Source organism: Erythrolamprus reginae, chromosome 4, assembly GCF_031021105.1.
Source record: "Erythrolamprus reginae isolate rEryReg1 chromosome 4, rEryReg1.hap1, whole genome shotgun sequence".
In the NCBI taxonomy this organism is placed as follows: Eukaryota; Metazoa; Chordata; class Lepidosauria; order Squamata; family Dipsadidae; genus Erythrolamprus; species Erythrolamprus reginae.
The window spans coordinates 112,282,125-112,305,187 of NC_091953.1; the positions used below are offsets into that span (position 1 = coordinate 112,282,125).

The following is a 23,063-nucleotide window of genomic DNA, read 5'->3' on the forward strand; positions in this document are numbered from 1 at the left end:
ACTATTTGTCAGCTAAATTGAAAATATTTTACAACATATTAAAAATATTTAAGGTTTTCCTACACAATCTGAAATTTTATGCAATGTCCTTGACTATACGTTGGCATTGTGAGACTAGCTGGCAAGGCCTCTAACAAAGGACAAAATTGAACTATTTTGACTCCTTTCAGATGTTACCAGATTCGTACAATCAGATCAAGGACGCAGATGAAATTTCCCACGAAGTAGTTTACCAGCGACCAATTAAGATAGCAGATGTAAATCAAGTTGCTGTTAATCAGATTTATTGCTAATGCATATAGACAGGAATCTAGTCAATTAACAATCAGCACTAAGTTGGCAGGAGATAAGAATTAGGGGAACTCAAGAGAAGCTGGACTTGGACTATTTATGGGTATGTAGACTCCAGCTACTTCTTTCCAAGCGTTGCCTCTCCTTCCCTTACAACAGATGAAGAAGCAATGTATATTATCCTCCATTCTCATTATATACTGCCACATATAAGATTTATTTCAAATGGGAGAGACTACATGTTTCAGGTCTTATAACTCTAGAATAGTGTGATTTTTAAAAAAACAAACATGAATTCTGAAAATTGTGAACAAGTTATCTTATTTGAAACCTAGAGTAATATAAGAATTTTGTCAAATTTTAACTCACTGCTCTACAATGAACAATTTAAAGAGGATTCATATTCCGAAGTAAAGCAGCATGATGTATGAAAATTATATCCAGTATTGCAAGAAGTCAACGGCAAAAAAGAAATAGTTACACGACTGATATAAAGAGCTTATGCACTGATGATAAAAATGCATGGATACTGATGGTTCAGAACTTTCAAGCAAAAGTAAGCAATGCAGCTTTAAACAGCTGAAGAAGATAACAGGAGGCAACCTAGATACACTAAAATCAATAGAGTAGAAATATTCATTAGCCAGAAATGGGCTATGAAGCAGTGAAGGGCTACCAAAATTTTTACTACCACACTGTGGGCATGGCTTATGCAGGACGCCCTGCGTTTTCTTTCAACATTTTTCAGTGCAAAATGGGTGCTCTGGGGTGGAGCTCCATTTTTACTACCCCACTGTGTCGTGTCCCCCCCAGTAGCCCACCCCTGGCTGTAAGGAATGAAAAAATAAGGCACAATAGTATCACTTTCGCCTCCTCTTCCATTTGTTTTCTCCCCCACATTCATTCATTCCCCATTTTGGGAAGTGATATGACTACCTGAATATTGGTAGTATTTTAACATAATTGAAATCTTTAAATTACCCCGTTTAACCTTAGCGAGGCAAATGCTTCATCTCATGATTGCTGGCATTCGGATTGTTCTTTCATCATCTTGTTCACGTAATAATATAAATTAATTCAATTATATTCTGAATAGATTAATTAGGACTATATTTCAGCATAAAATAGTAAAGATGTTCTTCCGCACCTAAGTAGGTGTTCATAGCTAAAAGTATTGTTCGTTTCTCCACTTCTATTCTCTGCTTTCTCTCAAGACGTACGAAAGATTATGAGTCCCAAAAGAATCATAGTTATCGTAGTAAGGGAGGTGCATCCATTCGGGCTGGTAAGTAATAGTGCTATACACATGACATTCCAGGATGTTTTCAACTGCAGACGTGCTATTTTTATTTTCCCACTCGAGTACCTCAACACTTACTGGAGTACGCTGGTACATGTTCGGGCATCCTTCAAATTCATCGAGGAATTGCAACATCTGATCATCAACATCATAGATTTCTCCAGCAATACGGTGCCCCTTTCCTGGTTTATTCAGCAAAAAAGGGATGTTATATTTGCCTGCAATCACCAAGGGGTATTTCTCCACTGTAAGTCCTCTGCCCTGAAATTGGGACGTCCCATGAGCCCCACTTATCATGTGTGAGTAGTTCGGCTGGCCTTTCTTCAGTGTCCCGTACACGAAGACGCGGGCCATTCTTCCAATTGACGGGACTGAAAGGAAAGCAAAAAAGCATGAATTTTTGCATTTCGCATCTGCTGGCTTTTTATATCTCTCCGTCAGCGATAAATGCACTTGTTTAAAACAAGACAACAGCATAAACTGCTCTTTCTCACATTTGTGTTAAACATTTGCAAAAGCATATCACTACCATGAACGTAATGAGTAGTTGATTGTTGTTATGCATATTAGACAACTTCCTAGTTGTTTCTTTATAAACTTCTATTGGGTCTGACAACTGCACTAAAAAGCCTTAGGATTTGGGTTAAGCAGCCTTGTACATGATTCCAATGCTTTCTGCGTCTACAGCAAACTTGACAACTTTAACTTGTGGACTTCAACTCCCAGAATTCTCCCAGGTGACCTTAAAGTTGCCAAGTTTGAAGACCTCTGATCTACAATTTGAGTTAATAAAGATCCCTTCTCCCCCCCCATCCAATCCAGCAACTGTGCCCAGTTGAGAATGGTTTAACCCATTGCTTCAAAGAATCCACTTATTATAAACAATTATTAAAGATCTTTAAATTTTTAGTCTCTACAAATATTCAGTAAAAGAATACTGACAACTCAGCAAAGATCAAGACCATTTCAAGAACCTATGTCTGCAGAATCATAACGTTGCCTTTAAATAATTAAATGAATAAAGGGGGAAAAAAGCAGAACAAGAAATTAAATGGGGGGAAAAATCAGATATAAGGGCTTTTCATACTTTTTTTTGTTATAAATTTTTACTTAACAGTTAAAGAATAATCCAGATTGGTCTAATAGGCTCCAGGCTAGAAAGCAGGAGACTGAGAGTTCAATTAGGTGGTTTAGGGCCAGCAAGTGTCTCTCATCCCAATTCACATTAACTCCAAATAACAGAATTGGAAGGGATCTTGGAGATCTTCTAACCACCTGCTCAGGCAGACTGATGATGAAACTTTTTTTGCTCGGGTGCCAAAAGGTTGCACGCGTGCACGCAATACCAAAAATGCATGTGCCCACACCCATAATGCGATGACCTCCCCCTACGCATGCATACAGGGCTCACCAAAGCCTCCGGAGCCCGTGGATGGTGAAAAACAGACCCAACAGGTCTACCAGAAGTTCAGAAGTAAACTTCCAAGTGGGCCGTTGGGTCATTTTTCACTCTCCCCAGGCTTCAGGAAAGCCTCCAGAGCCTGTGAATGGTGAAAAACAGATTCAACAGACCTATTAAAAATTCAGAAACTAACTTCCGGTTGGGGCGTTGGGCTGTTTTTCATCCTGTCCGGCAGGCGTGGATTCTACTTAACCTACTGGTTCACGTCATGTTGGAAGTACACATTTTGTGTGTCACAACTCGGAAATGACCCTCAATGCATGCGCAGAAGCCTCAAGGAGTGGTGACTGGAGGACCATTTCGGGGGCGGGGCCAGCCAGTTATCGCTACTGGTACTGTGAGTGGTGGAAAATTTCTGCCCCCAGTATGGGAGAACAGGTCCAATCTGGCAGCAACCCACCACTGCTCCCCAGGCTTCATGAAAGCCTCCTGAGCTTGGGGAGGTTGAAAAATGGCCCAATGGCCCAACCGGAAATTCATTTCTGAACTTCCGGTAGTCCCATTGACAGGGGTGGGCTATTACCTCGATGGGGGGAACGCAGTGGGGTAGCAAAAATGAAGCTTCACCTCTGAGCACCCAATTTGCATTGAAAGATGTTGAAAGAAAATGTGGGGCATTCTGCATAAGCCACACCCACAGTGTGGTAGTAAAAATTTCGATAGCCCTTCACTGCCCACTGGCCATTTTGCGATTTCCTGAAGCCTGAGGAAGGCGAAAATGACCCCCCCCCTGTTCTGTCGGGCTTCACGGCACGAGCCCCCAATTAAGTGCAAAGGTAGGAATTCAGACACACACACTTGAAAAGTCAATAACACTGTTTTTATCGAAAGTAAAATAGAAGCAAAACACCCTTTTTGGTAGTCAAAGGGCTCACCTTCAAAGCAACAGACTTGAATGCTGTGAAAAGCAATAAACAAACACAAAACAGAACAAGCAGCTGTGAAGACGTCACAGCCACTCTCCTTCAAATGTTTTCAACTCACAAACTTGACTATGGTTTAGTTTAAGAGTCCTGGAAACAATGCAAAGAGAGTCCTTGGAGAATCCTGAGATGAAAGACACTTCCTCTTTCACCACACTGATAAACTTCCACACTCAGAGGCCAGAGTGCTGACAATTTAACAGCAGCCCCAATTAGTCTAACCACACCCAACCACAGGTGAACTCCCTTATTTCCTGAAGTATTTACGCAGTTGTTCTTTCCTAGACATTGCCCTGCGTTTGCGCACATCAATGAATCTCTCCATCTGAATCCAGTGAGGATAACGATGATGAATTACTCCCTAAGGGGCTGTATGCCATGACCCCCTCTGAGGATCCCATTTCACATTCACTCTCTGCTTCAGACGCTTCGCTGTCAGAAGCAGTCGGCAGTAAAACTGGCCTCTGACACTGGGAGGATTCACCCACATCTACCCCCACAGTCCTTGGGGCAGGAGCTGAGCTGACATAGGGCAACGCCTTGCATGCCTTCAGATATGGCTCCATGTACCACCTGTGGCATGCATGCCATCGGCTCGCCATCACGGCCCTTTACCATTTCAGACCAATGATTGTCCAAGCTCTTCATTGGCCTGTAGCTTAATAAGGCATCCATAGTCTTATTAGTAGTCAAGTGACTTCACAACAGGCACATGAATAGGAGGGTCCATTAAGCTGTTACTTAAAAAACAGGATTTACAAGCTTCCCAGTTGGTTTCTAGCAACCAAAACAGTACAAGTTTACAGGAAATTACAGGGAATGTGTATTTCTTCTGGAGAAAATAGGCGGTGGAAGGAAAATAGTATGTACGTTTGCCAGTTTATTTACAAAAAATAATAAAGGTGGATTTAAAAAAATCTTAAAAAATAAATTATCTGATTATAACCTCCAGATGTAATTTATGTCTGAACAGTTTGCTCAAAGGTTGCAAGTCATATCAGATCTTCATTCCACTGACCCTTTGAGACCATTTCTCTTTTCAGCATGGAAGGATGAAGGGGAAGATAGACACATGGTTAGCTGTCTTTCTCTACACCTGAAAATACACAGAACAACCAAGCTCCATATACTTTTCACACACAAGGTTAAGGGCTATAACATCTGGTGGCCTCATTGCAGTGCATATTCATCCACAAGTGAAACAAGTTCTCATATTTCTAATACTTCTAAGCATGGAGAGGCAAGAATCAGACACAACTGAATGGTCAAACCACAATACCTCTAATAAAGGATGCAAAATGTGTTTTGAGTAATGCTGTATCTAGTTCAGCCACTGAGATTATTCGTCAGTGAATTTAACAAGCCATGTTGCTTTTAAAAGAGAAGAAAACGCCACCCACAGAAATAAGCGTTGAGTTTCATCTTCTCTATGCGTATATTATATCCCATGTTTAAAGTAGCTTTTCTAGCACAAAGGGGAACAAAGCCCTTATATTTATTTAAGTCACAAGATCCAGTAACATCCCTTTTTCTACCCAATGGTTTTGCTTAATGAAAGCTCAATATACCTGATGTTTTCAGGATTTTCCTCTGAGGAAAACTGCCCAGGAAAGACCAGATCTGTTTTTCTAGTCCAATAATGTAATATCTAATTATCAGTTGCAGAGTCACCTTTCTCAGGCTGGTATCCTCTAAAATATGTTAGACTATAACCCACCTCATCACTCCAAATGGACTATATCCAGTGAATGGTTGCAAAAAATTTTTTACTACCACACTTTTGTGGGCGTGGCTTGCCGGCCATGTCACCAGGTGGGAATGGCTTGACGATCATGTGGTGGGGTGGCTTAAAGGTCATGTGACTGGCTTAAAGGTGGCCAACTTGATGTCACTCATGTCAAGGGTTTGGGTCAGGGTTAAGGTGGCTGGCCTCTCCTTGCCTCAAAGAGATATAATTTCCCTATCTATTTACTATTACCTGTTGTGGTTAGCTCTGGCCCTGCTCCTGCCCCAAGGACTGTGGATGTGGGGGAGACATCCACATGCTGCAGGCCTGTTTTGCCCCCGGTGGAATCTGCTGATGAAGGCTCCTCTGATCAAGACATGAGTGACAGGGAAAAGGAGAGTGTGGCAGACAGCTCAGAAGGAGATCTATTATCTAGCTCCTCCTTGGATTCAGAACAAGAGTTCATGATACAGCCACGCATGCGGAGAGCGATGCATAGGCAACAACAACTGAGAGATTATTATCAAAGAAAATGAGGTCACCTGTGGTTGGGTGGGGCTGTGGTAATTAGTGAGGCTGCTATAAATAGCAGCCTGTGGGTTTGGTCATTGTGGAGGATTATCTGATCGTTGTGTTTCATGACTGCTTTAATGACTTTGATCTTTGTGTGCTGATTTTTTCTCCGCTTTGAAACTAACCCAGAGCAAAGTGTGTTTCACTTTGTGAAAGAAGGACTGTGAATTGCCTCACAGCTGCAAGCTAAGTATCACAGAACTGATAAGGGACTTGTACAAATTACCAATTTTGTTTGGAGACAAGTGCTCTTTGCTATACCAAAAGAGGGCTCTGTTTATTTGCATTTTCGGTATAAAGAACATTGTTTTGAATTTTCAAACGTGTGTGTGTCTGACATTGTATCTGTGCATTTTTGGGAGGATTGTACCAGAGAGCTCGACAGAACATTACTGAACATCCAAAATATACGATTTAATTCTATGTATATATGCCATGTTCTGCCGGGCACACAAAAATATACATTATCTTCTATATAAAGTGTATGTACACACACGCATGTCCACCTCTTCTAAAATTATACACATTCAACCTCATTTACTGTTAAAGGAAAAACATACCCACTGACCCTTTGAGACCATTTCTCTTTTCAGCATGGAAGGATGAAGGGGAAATCAATTTTTTTCTACCGGTTCTGCGTACCTGACTGTACCCGTAGCAACCCATCACTGACTATATCCAACTACCTGGAAGCTGGTAGGGCAGAAAAAGGTAATGGAGATACTTTAAAATAGGGGTGTCCAACTTGGCCAAATTTAGGTCTTGTGGACTTCAGCTTCCAGAATTCCCCAGCCAGCATGGTTAAGTCTGGTTGGCTGGGAATTCTGGAAGTTGAAGTCCAGAAGACTTAAAAGTTGCCAAGGTTGGACATCCCTGCGGGTGGACAATGCACCTGAAGCTGAGCTTAATTATACATAAACTTAATCTTCCAAATTCTTTCTCTTTCCTCCACTCCATTAGTTAGAACATATGTTGTGCCTTGTAATTGTATTAAAATTTGCCTTCTAACAATCCAAAATGTTTGTAAGTGGCCAATGAAACAAAAAAACCTAGCAAAATGAACAAATCACCAAATCCACAAAAATATTTCTAGGAAAAAAATCCAGCTGGAGTTTCTTTCTTCCTAATGAAAAACGTAGTTTGCACATTTGCGCACTTATATGTCAGTTTACAGCATGGGGAAAGTTATACATATCTTGGGATACTGTATACATATGAAGTTTATGGCCATGTATCCGTGAGAGTTTATTTTGTGTATCCATGCATGTTGATAGACATGGAATTTGTCTTAGTTCTTGATGTACTGGTACTCTTAGGCTAAAACTTAAATAAAATTGGCCGTGTTTAATGAATTCTTATGCTTTCAAACTATAATTTCCAGAAACCTGCAGAAAATCACATGAAAATTCATGCTATGTAAGACTTTAGAATACACTGGTTATTAATGTAGGCCCAAGTTGACAATGGCAAAGTCATAGTAGCAAATAGATAAAACACCACTATAACAACTTCTCTTTTCTCTCTCATGAAATAGTGTTCTATTCTTCCACAAAGACAAGAATTTAATGATGGCTGATCCGGCTCTCTTCTGAAACACAAATATCATTATTTTCCAGAATGTGATTTAAGATTGTGATTTGACTAAGACATGCAGACCTTCAGGAAGGAGGATTGAAAAAGAATCAGAGTTTAATGTGGAGTTAATTCCCACTGGGAATTCGCTCTCACTTTGAATTCTAAAGGGAGAATTGTAAAACAAATTGTTCACAATCAAGCGGTCACTTGTCAGAGTTAGTAAGCATTAAAAAAAGGAAATGAAAATGTACATTAAAATCTTCATATCCATCTGCCAAAGATATACAGTGGTACCACTACCTAAGAACGCCTCTACTTACGAACTTTTCTAGATAAGAACTGGGTGTTCAAGGGTTTTTTGCCTCTTCTTAAGAACCATTTTCCACTTACAAACCCGAGCCTCCGAAACTGTAACCGGAAAAGGCAGGGAGAAGCCTCCGGGGAGCCACTCTAGGAATCTCCTGGGAGGAAATAGAGCCTCCATCCTCCCTGTGGTTTCCCCAATTGCACACATTATTTGCTTTTACATTGATTCCTATGGGAAAAATTGCTTCTTCTTACAAACTTTTCTACTTAAGAACCTGGTTATGGAACGAATTACATTCGTAAGTAGTGGTACTACTGTATAACAGCAGAGATAGATGTACTTTAGTTTGTACTCCTAAGGAAAAAATTGGCAACTGCAATATTTTAAGTAATTCTGACTAGTCTGAAATTAGGCCTCACAATATTCTTCAGGACAAAACAACTTATTGAAAAGATTCTGTCATGAAATATTCATACTGCAGCCATTAAAGTTTAATATCCTGGGAAAATGAGTGAAACCTGTACGTCATTTTTAAAAGCAATTTATTTTAACTATAACTGACAGCCTATCCGATTGTTGGTCAGACTTATTTGCTATTACCAGAAGAAGGAAAAGTAAGTTTTTTTAAAAAAATAAAGCATATGGAGTACACTGGGGTGGAGGGGAGAACAAATTAAAATAATTGGAAAGCCTTAACTAGGATTATTTGTTCAGACCTGTTAGGATGCTTTTGTTTCCAAGCCTGCTAATTCAGTAATTCCTCCTAAGAGCATTAGAAACATATTAATAGCAGCTATAACTTGGTCCTGGTGTTACTAAGCAAAGCACATTTTTGCTCCTTATCTTTTTTTCCTTTTATTAAAACTTCTATTAAAAATTGCAGCTAATTCACTTATACTAGTTCCCTACTAATAACGTATTTATAACATACATCTCTGAACCATCACTGAGGGGATGGAAAGTCTGTTGTTTTTGTGCCAAAGCTAGACTCTATGAGAGATGCTATAAGACACTTAAAAGGGAAATGAGCTCTCGCTGAATCCCACCAGAGTCATTGATGGACAAGCTGTGCACTTATTGTTTGGCTTCTCCTGGATTTTGTTTCTTGTTCTTCAAGAATTTAAGGCAGTGCTAGGAAATGCCCACGTTTAGAAAAATAGAAGTTACTATGATAGAAGGAACAGCAGATGAATTGCTGCAATTTTTGCATTGGCTGCCGATCAGTTTCCGGTCACAATTCAAAGTGTTGGTTATGACCTTTAAAGCCCTACATGGCATTGGGCCAGAGTACCTTCGGAACCGCCTGCTAGCGCACGAATCCCAGTGACCGATAAGGCCCCACAGAATTGGCCTTCTCTGGGTCCTGTCAACTAAACAATGTCGTTTGGCAGGCCCCAGGGGAAGAGCCTTCTCTGTGGCGGCCCCGGCCCTCTGGAATCAACTTCCCCCGGAGATTAGAACTGCCCCCACCCTCCCTGTCTTTCGTAAACTACTCAAGACTCACTTATACCGCCAGGCATGGGGGAGTTGAGACACCTTTCCCCCAGGCTCTTTTATATTTTGTTTTATGTTTGGTATGAATGTGTTGTTTGGTTTTTTAAATATGATAGGGTTTTATATGTTTTTTAATATTAGATTTGTTCTACTATAATATTGTTTTTATCATTGTTGTGAGCCGCCCCGAGTCTTCGGAGAGGCATACAAATCTAATAAATTATTATTATTATTATTATTATTATTATTATTATTATTATTAAATTTATTATTATTATTAATTTTCCACATTTGTCTGCCATTGTTTGGGAATCAAGTGGAGTGAATTAACTTAAACCCAAGGGACTTAAAATATTGATATAAGTCTACCTTTATTCATCCACAGAAGAAACCTCAGATTTAAACTTGACTGATCTGTCAATCAGGCTAGTGTACTGTATATTTATTTAATAATGGTGCAAGCATAAAAATGATGGTTTACAATAAAAGTCAAGACTTTCTAGCAAGAATATTAGCACAATATTTTGGATTCTAGTTTTTTAAATTTTGCTGATAACTGCATATTAACCAGTATATTAGTAAAAAGTTCTCTCTCAGGTTCTTTGTTCTCTGACGCTATTTCCTCATTCAGCCAAACCTAACACACTGAACCTAGGTTTGGTTGTTTAGGTAAATCCAGCAAAAGTAAAACAAAACATAATAAAACCTTCAATAACCAATTTGATATGATAAAAGCCATTTTCATAAGACAGAAACTGAAATGGACATATTTTACATGTGATTTTGTTATTCGGTTTTATAAGATTTTGACTGTATATTCTAAAAATTTAGAAAAATGTGCAAATAGTTCTTGACTTATGACCAAATTTCTGTTGCTAAGAGAAACATTTGTTAAGTGATTTTTGTCCCTTTTTACGAGTTTTCTTGCCACAGTTGTTGAGTAAATCATTGCAGTTAAGATAGTAACAGTTAAGTAAATAGTTTCCTCATTGGCTTTGCTTGTAAAAAGGTGGCAAAATGTGATCACATGACCTTAGGCCACTGCAACCATCACAAATATCAATCAATCGCCAACCATCCAAATTCTGATCACATGTCCCTGGGGATACTCCAATGGTCATAAGTGTGAAAAACAGTCATAAGTCACTTTTTTAGTGCTGTTGTAACTTTGAACAGTTGTCAAATGAACTGTCATAAGACAAAGGCTAACTGCACTTGTCATTAAAAGCCCCTGACTGAAATTATTAAAATTTTAAATTAATCATTTACTGTTCTGTCATTTAGAGCAGAGGGAGTACTCCTGACATGTGGTGACAAAACCATCTGTCTCCTTGCTTTTCCCTTTCTTGAGTAAACTGTAACTGCAACCTGGTTTTAGAGGAATAGAAACAATCTCAGTTTTTTAAACTCAAAACCCCAAGATCCAAAGCAAGGTAGGGTCAGACTATTCCAGGGATTGGCTGGTCACTTAAATGGCAGTCTTAGAATGAGTGCTTTATAGCTCATAAAGTACAGAACAGATTAACAGAGCTGGAAGGGACCTTGCAGGTCATCTAGTTCAACCTTCTGCCCAAGCAGGAGACCCTCCTGATTGTGATGCAAGAGCTCCACCTCTAGGCCCCAGCATCTGGGTTATATATGCCCCGCCAAACCCATCTACCCCCATCACTGCATTTCTAGAACTTGGCAATGACTTGCCTGTATGACCAGTTGTACTCATCATGTAACCGTGATTTGTGATTTTTTTAAAATACCTGTGTAAGTGTTGTGTTTGCAGCCTGACAAAGCCGAAATATGTACATGACAGTTGGGTTTGGCAATATATAAACAAGCTAACAATGAATGCTTGTATGTATTGAAGCCCTATAGCTTTAAGAGTTAGTGTTGGGAATTGCCACAAGAGGGAGCCAGAAGCGTGATTCTCTCTGTGTGTGTTTTTTCTGCTCATTTTGTGCTGATTCATTGTGACAGCTGTAGTAAAAACTATGAGTTCGATTATAGTTTATGTATTTGAAAGCTGTACAAGTAAGGCCTGTATTGTACATGTATTGAGAGTTACTGACTGATTTAACTGTGCATGACTGGATTGTTTAACTTGGCTATGATATTTCCTAAAGTAAATAATATTTTATACACTTTAATATATCTGGTTTGTATGACTGAACTATTACTCATATCTCCTATCTGCTAGAATCCCACATTTTCCTTTGCTCATGTGCATCTTTGATAACTCAGGGGTCACTCTGCACACTCCTTAACAAATACCAGCATCTCTGTCATTTTTTTTTACACTAAGTAATCAAGGGGAAATTATTTATATTTTAAAGTATGCAAATAGATTCCATTAGAGATACATAGGAAACTTCCAGGCCCGTTGGTCAGAAGATGAAGTATAGATGGCTCAATAAAGATCCTAGCGCACCCATTTTTTACTTGTATTGCAACACAGCATCCTATTTTTCTTATCTTTTTACTTCAATAACTTCACTTTCTCTGGAAGAAAAGGGGGGGGAAGCGCTCGCTGTTGGCTCAGTGACCAGATATAGTTACATATTAATTCTTTAGAAGTTCCTGAAAACTGTAGGAAGCAGGTGAAAAAACAAAATGCCTTGAACTTTAAACCTGAGCGCAGTCTGTTTGAATAAAGCGAGTTTTAAGGTCACTCTTCACTCAGTGCTAACTTTCAAGAAGGACTCAGATGCCAGGAGAGGCTCCTGGGACTGCATCCTGTTGGTTCTTTGATGCTTTCATTTTGTAACTTGCTATTTTCTTTGGAGGCCGACCGTGGGCTTCCTGCTTGGGCCAGCCGCTGTCCAACCTCACCAAATATCTCACAAGCGTTTATGGCAAAACACCTTTCTTACATTAGCCAGGGAGGCACCAGTGGAAACCACAGCTCCTTTGAATTCAAAAGGTTAGAGCCTTCTCTCAGCAGTGGTCCGCTCTGAAACTATGAAATCCTGGTTTATGAAAACAAACAGCATTACAACCATTGAACAATACCTGTGAGAATGCTTTCTACTTGACTTCACAGACAGATTAAGTATTCGGTGATTTGAATTTCATTTGAAACAGGACCACTGTTTACTTGCAGCTGTCTTTGTAAAGGTCAAGAAGTCTCGGAAGAAATGAAGGAAGGTATGAAATCATTTTTAAACATACATATCTGAAAGGTACATAAAACATGCCGCATCTCGCAAAGTTCTAGAATCAAAGTTCATCCTCTTCCTCTCTCCATTCCCAAATGACTGGTGATCTGTAGCATTCCCGTGATGCATTTGTAGTCTTTCCTCGACTAAAATACTGTACTGTAATACCTCTTTTTAAGAATGGGTGCACACTCTTGTTTGAAACATGAGTCAGGCATAGCACTGTGCACATGGCATTCCTTCCACATTGAAGTGGCAAGCAGAATGTTCCATTTCAGCCCTGGACTAACATATAGGCATGAAATGAAGCCCAGTGAGTAATAACCTAACAGAGAATGTGCTTCACACATAGTTGAAGCTGTTGTAAGCCGCACCTAGTCTTTGGAGAGAGGCGGCATACAAGTCTAATAAATAATAATAATAATAATAATAATAATAATAATAATAATAATAATAATAATAGAGCTGCAACGACTCTGGCATAAGCCAGTGAAAGTGGTCCCAGTGGTACTTGGCACGCTGGGCGCAGTGCCAAAGGATCTCAGCGGACATTTGAAAACCATCGGAATTGACAAAATCTCCATCTGTCAATTGCAAAAGGCCGCTTTACTGGGATCGGCAAACATAATTCGCCGCTACATCACGCAGTCCTAGGTGCTTGGGAAGCGCCCGACTGGTGATGAAATACGAAATCCAGCATAGTGATCTCGTTTGCTGTGTTGTACTGACATAATAATAATAATGATAATAATAATAATAATAATAATTGTTGTTGTTGTGAAGATTAATTGGAAATTCTAAGGAGAATTGACTGCTTCACTGTAAAAAGGGACTGTGATCAATGTAATTTATTATGAAATTAAACCAAATTGATGCTAAAAAGGAATCATTAATATACTTTTATTGAGACTAATCCAGAGTTTAGACCAGTTGTTCTCAACCTTTCTAATGCTGTGACCAAGAAAGGGCACCTCGTTGCTACTGCTACTGGTGTGCTTCCCACGGAGCTCCGCACCCCCACTAAGTGCCCATGCACGTCGGCGGGAGATTCGGCTTCTGCGCAGGTGCCAGAAGCTAAATCTTCTGTGAGGCCGTGCATGAGCATGAGATTTTTGTAGGTTTGGGTGGGTTTTTTGCTCAAAAATCACCGAAAACTCGCTCATGCACAGAAGCCAAATCTCATGCCAATGCACCCGCCTGCCCCCCAGTCAGCTGGAGCTATCATTTTTGCTACTGGGACAGCGCCCCCCCCTTCTGGTAGCAACCCAATACTTGCGACCCTTTAATACAGTTCCTCATGTTGTGGTGACCCCAACCATAAAATAATAAAATTATTAGGAAACTTAGGAGTGGATTCTAACTTACCTCGCTGCTAGTTTGCTTCCTTTTCCTGTGCGGTGTAGCTCACCTCGTGGGTGTTCTGCCGGCGTGTTTCAACCACCCGTAATACAGGGTAATTAGTCCAGGAAGACACACGCCACACGATCAAAGGAAAACCCAAAAGATTTTATAAACAGAAAAATAGAAACTTTTTAAATGTCAAAGGGATTGTCTGCTACACACAAGGCACAGTTTAAATGCAATCCAATTGCTCACCCAATAACTGGGAAATTGAGTCCAATTCTAAAGTCCAGAGAGTCCACACACAATCTTGAACAGCACAAAACCTTGATGAAACAATGAATCAGATAAACTGCCATGAGGCTAAAACACCAGGCTGCACTTTTATCTGTAGCACTAATTACAGCAGCCCTACCCAACCACAGGTGGCCTCATTTTCTCTTGTAATAATCCTTCAGTTGTTGTCTCCTATGCATCACTCTACGCATGCATGGATGTGTCATTAATTCTTGTTCAGAATCCAGGGATGATACAGATGATTGATCTCCTCCTGGGCTGTCTGCTAAACTCCCTTCTTCCCTGTCACTCATGCTTCCTTGGTCAGAGGAGGCTTCGTCGGCAGATTCCATCGGGAGCAAAACAGGCCTGCGGCATGTGGATGTTTCCCCCACATCCACCTGCACATTCCTTGGGGCAGGAGCTGGGCCAGAGCTAACCACAATAGTGGACATGTGTGCATTTTGCGCACTCATGAATGCACAGTGCCGGAAATTTGGCTTCGGCACATGCTCAGAAGTTCCCATGGTACAGATTATTTGTTTTTGCAGTAGTCTATTTGCATGTTACTGGACCCGCCTGGAGACAGATAGAGGAGTGGTGTCTTGGTTCCTAAGAATATTGGAAATATGTGTTTTCTGATGGTCTTAGGCGACCCCTGTGAAAGGGTCATTCAACCCCCAAAGGGGTCACGACCCATAGGTTGAGAACTGCTGGTCTAGACTTTTTCCTGCTAACAGATAATCATAAAATGAAGAAATGTAACAGGTATTTCTTCACAATTATTAATAAAACAACAGATAAGTTTAAACATTAAAAAATATAAGATTACCAACTGTTATCTACATGGTAGTTAGTACTCATGTGTGCGCTCCTTTATAGGTTGTGTTAGAAATATCTGAATTATACTCAAAACCCAAACAAGTGCAGCTCATAGAACAGTGGTGTCACATAAACATACAGGTAATCCTCAATTTATGACTATAATTAAGGCCAAAATTATGGTTTTAAGTTGTGTCAATCATTAAGGGACTGATCCGATTTTATGACATTTGCTTAAAGTGGTCATTAAGCATACTCATTATTTACAACTGGCATTTTTTGCTGGAAACTGTAAATAAGCATGTTTCCGGCAAAAAACAACAATCCTTAAATCATGGTCACATGGCTGCGGATATCAGAAATTTGAATTGGAGTCATAATAACTTTGTATGGTTGATAAGAAAATGGTCATAATGTGAGGACTAGCTGTTTTGCAGCATGCTTATTACTGCCCGTGCTTACAAACCAGCTGAAGCTTCAAGGGCAGTTCCACTGCTTAGGACATTAGTGACCATCTGGAGAGCTTTGTGATTCAGAAATGGGTACAACTGGCACATGAGATGAATCGCTGCAGAGGCCCTTTCTCCATTAGCCACAGCTGCCATCTGCTTTTCATGCAGAAGCCCCGAGTCCAAAATTATTCCCTGATTGTGCACCAGTCTCGAATAGGAAAGTGCAGCTGAATCGAAGGCTAAAAATGGAGACTCCCCAGCTGGGAATGAGCCTAGGTCTGTTCCTTCCCATCCAAATCAGCACAGCCTCCAGGAACTGGGACTGGACATCAATACCATCATTTACGGTGCATGGTCTGAGGCCAAGTTATGTAATTGGACATTATCACAATACTCAACCCAACCGATGATCTCACCTAGCAGTTTCATGGAAATGTGGAACAGCAGGAGTGTCAAGCCCTGAAGTACTCACAAGGGCTGTAGTCACTATCTCTCTCCTCTTGTCAACATCAGATGAAACCAGACACAGAGAAAATAGGCAACCACTATAGCAGTGTTTTTCAACCAGTGTGCCGCGAGACATGGTCAGGTGTACCACGAAGAAGGAAGCTCAGGTTCCGGTCTCACAACTTTTTGCTGAGAGAGAGAGTGAGAGAGAGAAAGAAAGAGAGAGAGAGAGAAAGAAAAGAGAGAAAGAGAGAGAAAGAAAGAAAGAGAGAGAGAAAGAAAGCAAGAGAGAGAGAGAAAAGGAGAGGAAGGGAGAGAGAGAGAGATGAGCAAAAAGGGGAGGAAAAAAGAGAAATGAGAAAATGATTAAGACAGAGAATGAGAGGAAAGAGATAGAAACAAAAGAGAGAAGTGACTCTTGATTTAAAGCATATGATAAAAAGCACCCAAAGAATAAGAGAGAGAAAACCCCCAGCCCTCACCTGTTTTTGGAAATGGTTCAAGAGTGTGTATACACACACACACAAGGGTGGGGAGGAGACAGGGATGGAGAAAGAGAGAAGAGTGTCTTAGGATGTAATTTTGTGTCATTTTGGTTGGTGGTGTGCCCCAGGATTTTGTAAATGTAAAAAATGTGCCGCGGCTCAAAAAAGGTTGAAAATCACTGCACTATAGTATGGTGTTCCCAATGCCCAATCCCCGTAGCCTGTCTAGAAAAATATCATGATTAAGGGTATTGAAAGCCACTGAGAGATCAAGGAGCATGATGGACACACCCACCTCAACTCCACAAGAGTGCTCTATACAGTCTTTTCAATGAACGTGCCTAACTAAAACCATGGTTTGGTCACAAGTCATCAGAAAGCACAATTGGTCGAGTCTCTGTACTAAACGCTAACATGAAACAAGTCAAAATCTTCTTCCTTCTAGGTCTCCAGAGATGAAATCTGACCTCTATAAAAAGAAATGCTGAATAGGATGTCAAGGACTGTTCGGTCTAGTTTCTCCTTAAGGAGAATGTGCACCAACAAGCTCCTTCAAGGCTTATACCTTCCTTAAAGAATTTAAGTGTTCCCCTTAAAACATTGTATGAACCTAATTACAGGTCGTCTCCTGGGTGGCTTTCACACTTAGAAGGGACCTGTAAACTAAGGAACAGGTGACTGAGCTAACAGACCAGAAAACTCTTTCTCAGGAATGAACTCACTCCAGACAACTACATAAGGCCTTGTTCATCAGAATCCAATTTTGAGCAAATGTGAACAATTCTTATCTGCCAAATAAATATGAGAATATTCCTCACAGTGGCCTACAGCTCATCCTTTTCCAATAGGACCAGACTGACTGAAATCAGAGGCTGGGTGAGGGGCAACTGCATATACAGTAAAGGCTGAGAAATAAGGATGTTTCACTCCATTGTTAGCAAAGTGTAATCCCAAATATGGGTTTTTACTCACGCTCAATCAGATTTACTCTTCATCCTTCTTCAACAGCATTTCAAACCTCTTCTACAATTTTTTGGTAGCGACTGTCATGCTGATTGATAGAATTCTTAAACATCTTTGCTATACAATTCTACTATACTGTACTTTAAGATGAGGGAATGTTAGGCTACAATTCCTAAAAAAATAAGTTTTGAACTTGACTTGAAAACTTTATTTAACAGTTAGTGAATTAAAATAGAAATCTGTTTTCAATTAAGGCAAAAAACTAGCAACAATTCAGAACTAACGTTTTCCAAAACAAGATTTTTATTTTTTTTAATGTTCTATTTATTTTGTAGAGGACACTTCTCTGCAGGTAAACGTTACATTACAATTCAGTAATTCCTTTTCCGTGTTTTATTTTTATCCTCCTTGGTATTAATATCACAGAATGACTGTGCATTTGTAAAGTTTTGTAGAATTTTTAATATATTTATAGCGCTATTATAGAGCAAAGTGTATAAAAAACGTATCTCTCCAAGCTATTCTTTTTCTTTTATATGACTTACTAGTTAAAACTAAAGGGATTTGGCTCAGCATTTTTTCATGAATATATATGGTATTTTGAGCCCTGTAATCTCCCAGAGATAACTAATAAGATAGGTACTACGTGATAGCCAACGATTTTCTCTGATTTGCTCAAAACAGGCTAAAAGGAGACATTATTATTACAATTTTAAACATGCATTCAGTGGTTCATATTCCTAGGAACACCCTGCATTTAAAAGAATCATCATCAATTTATTCCATAGTATAATTCTCAATGGCAAAAGATTACTTAGTATGGTTTGTCTTTTCAGGAAGCAAGAAAGAGAACAAAAATAGGTATATTACACTTTACAGACATTTTATATGATAAAAGATAGCATAATTATATGTAGCCTAAAGCATACTTCGTTATATTCTCTGGTAAACTGAACTCATGCCTGTATAAATTCATTTTGCACTGCAGTTAATTGTAGTAGTAGAAAGCACTTCATCTTAGGGTTCACCTGATGTACACCAATTATTAGGAAAAGCCACAACCGAATGACTTCCCTTCCACTTTCGCACAATTGTGAAAAGGAGCTCAGAGGTATTACTGTATTCTGTTTTCAGTTAGCAAAAGAGGCAAATTCCACTTACCGTAATCATTTCATTTAGCTAGTTATGTAATTTGCTTGCTACCCTTCTCTAGATTCTGGATATCTTAGAAACATTAAAAACCAATAAAACCATTAACAATAAATATTCCTAATAGCAGTAATAAAGTACAGTGATACCTCGTCTTACAAACCCCTCGTCATACAAACTTTTCGAGATACAAACCCGGGGTTTAAGATTTTTTTGCTTTTTCTTCCAAACTATTTTCACCTTACAAACCCAAGCCGCCGCCACTGGGATGCCCCACCTCCGGACTTCTGTTGCCAGCGAAGCGCCCATTTTTGTGCTGCTGGGATTCCCCTGAGGCTCCCCTCCATGGGAAACACCACCTCTGGACTTCCGTGTTTTTGCAATGCTGCAGGGGAATCCCAGCAGCACAAAAATGGGCGCATCGCTGACAACGGAAGTGCGGAGGTGGGGTTTCCCAGTGAGAGGAGCCTCAGCGAAATTGCAGCATGACAAAAACACGGAAGTCCGGAGGTGAGGTTTTGAGGACTTCCGTGTTTTTGCGATGCTGCAATTTCACTGAGGCTTCCCTCGCTGGGAAACCCCACCTCTGGACTTCCGTTGCCAGCAATGCACCTGTTTTTGCACTGCTGGGATTCCCCTGCAGCATCACAAAAACACGGAAGTCAGTAGGTGGGGTTTCCCATGGAGGGGAGACTCAGGGGAATCCCAGCAGCGCAAAAATGGGCGCTTCAGCTGGCAAAAGGGGTGAGTTTTGGGCTTGCACACATTAATCACTTTTCCATTTATTCCTATGGGAAACATTGTTTCGTCTTACAAACTTTTCACCTTACAAACCTCAGCCAGGAACCAATTAAGTTCGTAAGACGAGTTATCACTATACAGTTAAAAAGATGGGGAGGAAAGAATTAGGATGCACATGGGAGGGGAAGTGAGGTTGTCTCTTAAACTGTCAAGCACCTCCAGTAAAATATTCCTACATTGGGGCTGAAGTCAACTGGCATAGCCAGGTCTTCAGGCCTTATGGATAAGCTAAGGATGGGAGCAGATCTCCCCTTGGGTGATAAGGGCAGGTGCCGCAGTAAAAAATGTTCTTTTCCTGGACCCACCAGCTGAAATTCCTTATCAATGGGACCTGCAGCATGTTCTTTCTGTCAGCAAGAATTGGGCAGACCAGTGTCATTGGAGTGAGAAAGTTCCTCAGATAGCCTGGACCTGTGCCATGAAGGGTTTAAAATATGATAACCAACACCTTGAATTTCACCTGGAAGCAAACCGGGAACCAGTGCAGTTTATGGAGCAGTGGTGTAACAGGGGCCACTCTGATCAGTGGAAAGAAATCAGATTTAAATTAGTTTATCATGGTGTATTCCTCCCGAAAAGGAAATGTTCACAGATCAGCAACAGATGATCTTTATACAGTATTTATGTGTACATTAAATGAATACAATATATTTTTGTAAAAAAAATAAAGTCACTAATATAATTGTCAGCAGACGACTCATTGCACATCCTAGATGTGGAGAGATACTAGCTATGGTCTAGTAAACCCAAAATGGCTGGGTTAACCAAACTAATATATTATAGGTCACAACAGCTGGCTGCACTACATAGCACCACAATCATCAAAATTTATAACATGAACCCCACCATAAGCAAAATAGAACCTCAACATCTATTTATGTATGTAAAAAGGGTAAAATGTATGTTGTTCTGATACTGACTAGAAAAAGGCCATTTTAAGACTGTAGAGAAATCCCTTTCCTGGCATATAATCCCATGGCATATAAATTGATCAGGTTCTCATATCTGAAATTGGGAATGCGTATTATAAGAGTGAGGGGCTGCCACAAAAGAAGAGGGCCAACATTTTCCAGAGCACAGAATGGCAGGGGAAGCAATAGATAGAAACTAATCAAAATGAGAAGCAGCCTTGAATTAAGGAAAATTTTTCTATATTTGGAACAATTAACCAGTGGAAGAGCTTGCCTTCAGAAGTCGTGCTTTATCACTGGAGGGTTTTTAGAAGAGACTGGACAGTCACTTGTCCAGCACTACACTCCAAGACAACTAGACACAAGAACAGTTTTTCCCCCCAAACACCAAATAAATAATCCCCTCACTACTGTCAAATTATTCACTAAGACTGCACTACTATTACTATTAATTTTTCTCATCGTTCCTATCAGCCATCCGCACCAACTCATGATTGTATGACTGTAACTTGTTACTTGTATCCTTATGTTTCCTGGTTGCTTATTTGTACTCTATGACAGTGTTTCCCAACCTTGGCAACTTGAAGATATCTGGACTTCAACTCCCAGAATTCCCCAGCCAGCGTTCGCTGGCTGGGGGATTCTGGGAGTTGAAGTCCAAATATCTTAAAGTTGCCAAGGTTGGGAAACACTGCTCTATGACAATCATTAGGTGTTGTACCTCATGATTCTTGACAAATGTATCTTTTCCTTTATGTACACTGAGAGCACATGCACCAAAGACAAATTCTTTGTGTGTCCAATCACACCAGGCCAATAAAGAATTCAATTCAATTCTTCCCTATTCTATTTTTTCCTTTTTTCTTTTCATTCCTATTCTTTCCTCTTTTCTTCTTTCCTATTCTATTTTCTTATTCTATCCTATTCTTTCCTCTTCTTTCTTTTTCTTTTCTCTTTCCTTTTCTTTCCTATCCTATCCCATTCTTACCTATTATTTTATCTTTTCCTTTCCTTTTCTCCTTTCCTATTCTTTCCTTTTCTCTTTTTTCCTATTCTTTCTTTTTCCCTTTTCCCCTATTATTTTCTTTTCTATTCTAATGGTATAGCGTCTCCTGCTTGAGCAGGGGGTTGGACTAGAAGACCTCCAAGGCCCCTTCCAATTCTAATTCTGATTTGATGCGAAATATTACATTTTCTGGTTCCAACTCTCAAAGCTATTCAACAAGATGATTCTCCTGCAGCTATGTGAAATTCGCACGTCCAAATTAGCCATTACATGATCGCTTCAACTCCAAAGAGTCCAGCGTCTGGAGGAGGCTATTTTCCCGAAAATACCGATAGAGAGAGCTGTGAAACCTTTGTCCCGAACGGCCTGTTGTAGTCAGCGCGTGCTTCCATTAAGATAGGTAATCTTTACGACTCCGCTCAAGGGGAGAAAGTTCATTCCCCTCGAGCCAGAGAGACTTCGGACTTCGCTCTACCCCGAGGCCCACACCGTCGCCCCTGGCAACCACGAAAGCTCATCCCATCGCTCTCCATCGCGGGTCTTAAAAACGCGGTCGACCAATGCGATCGCTCGCCTTCCCTCACGTGACCTTGCAAGGGGCACGCGCCGCTCAGTTTGAAAGCCCGCTCCAGGGCAACGTTCGATATTCCCCTCGCTCTCAGAATCCCCCCCCCCCCCCATTCCCACGAATTTTACAGGACGCTTCTTAGCCAATCACCTTCGAAAACACTGGTACCAGTCGGGGGTGGGGGTTTCTATGACAGCTTGAATTCTCCCACCCGCTCACCTGCCAGCTTGAACAGGCGTCGAGTTCGCCTCGACCCACTTGCTAGACTGTAAAAATCCTCCAACCTTTTCACCTCCGTCGTTTCCGGGTTGTGGCCCTTTAAAAGGCGATGGTTGGGCGGAGCCACCTTCCGTCACAATAGGGCTGGACTAAAAAGAGTCGACGGGGAGCGTCGTGTGAGGAGTTTGTGGGCAAGAAGGTGTGACATTTCTCCCCCTCCCCCCCCAAAATGTTGCAAATATTTATTCATATCCCTTTAAATATATGTGTGACTTTATATACACAAATGTTTGTGTTTACATGACTATCCCATACATATGATTCTGGGTGAGTTGACAAACAAAACAAATATGGAATAAAATAGAAATAGAATAGAACAATGGAATAGAATAGGAATAGGAATAGATAGAAAAATAGAATAGAATAATGGAATGGAATAGGGGTAGAGTTGAGTAGAATAGAATAGAATAATGGAATGGATGGGAGTAGAATAGAATAGAACAGAATAATGTAAAGGAATAGGAGTAGAATTGAGTTGAATAGAATAATGGAATGGAATGGGAGTAGAATAGAATAATGGAATAGAAGTAGAATAGAATAGAAAAATAATGGAATGGCATAGGAATAGAGTAGAATAGAATAATGGAATGAGAGTAGAATAGAATAGAATAATAGAATGGGAGTAGAATAGAATAGAACAGAATAATGGAATAGGAGTAGAGTAGAATTTAATAGAATAATAGAATGGAATGGGGTAGAATAGAATAGAACAGAATAATGGAATGGAATAAGAGTAGAATAGAATGGAATGGGAGTAGAATAG

The 23,063-nt window shown here is 40.2% G+C and overlaps 1 protein-coding gene across 5 annotated transcripts; it reads right to left on the reverse strand.

Moving 5' to 3' along the window:
• Nucleotides 1-267: 267 nt before the first annotated feature.
• Nucleotides 268-22,344, reverse strand: GGACT (gamma-glutamylamine cyclotransferase). 5 transcript variants are annotated; one of them, XM_070751234.1, is made up of 2 exons: nucleotides 22,241-22,344; nucleotides 268-1,962 (listed from the first exon to the last, which is right to left on the reverse strand). In XM_070751234.1, exon 2 carries the CDS (start codon nucleotides 1,943-1,945, stop codon nucleotides 1,484-1,486), a length of 462 nt encoding a protein of 153 aa, XP_070607335.1. In that variant the 5' UTR covers nucleotides 1,946-1,962; nucleotides 22,241-22,344; the 3' UTR covers nucleotides 268-1,483. The 5 variants fall into 5 exon arrangements, with proteins under 5 accessions (XP_070607335.1, XP_070607331.1, XP_070607332.1 ...); XM_070751230.1 differs by having other exon boundaries at nucleotides 22,172-22,259; XM_070751231.1 differs by lacking the exon at nucleotides 22,241-22,344 and adding an exon at nucleotides 21,804-21,891.
• Nucleotides 22,345-23,063: the final 719 nt, after the last annotated feature.

What these genes read in the sequence shown, in the direction of transcription:
- GGACT (XM_070751234.1), bottom strand. Translation starts at nt 1,945, where the DNA reads ATGGCCCGCGTCTTCGTGTACGGGACACTGAAGAAAGGCCAGCCGAAC.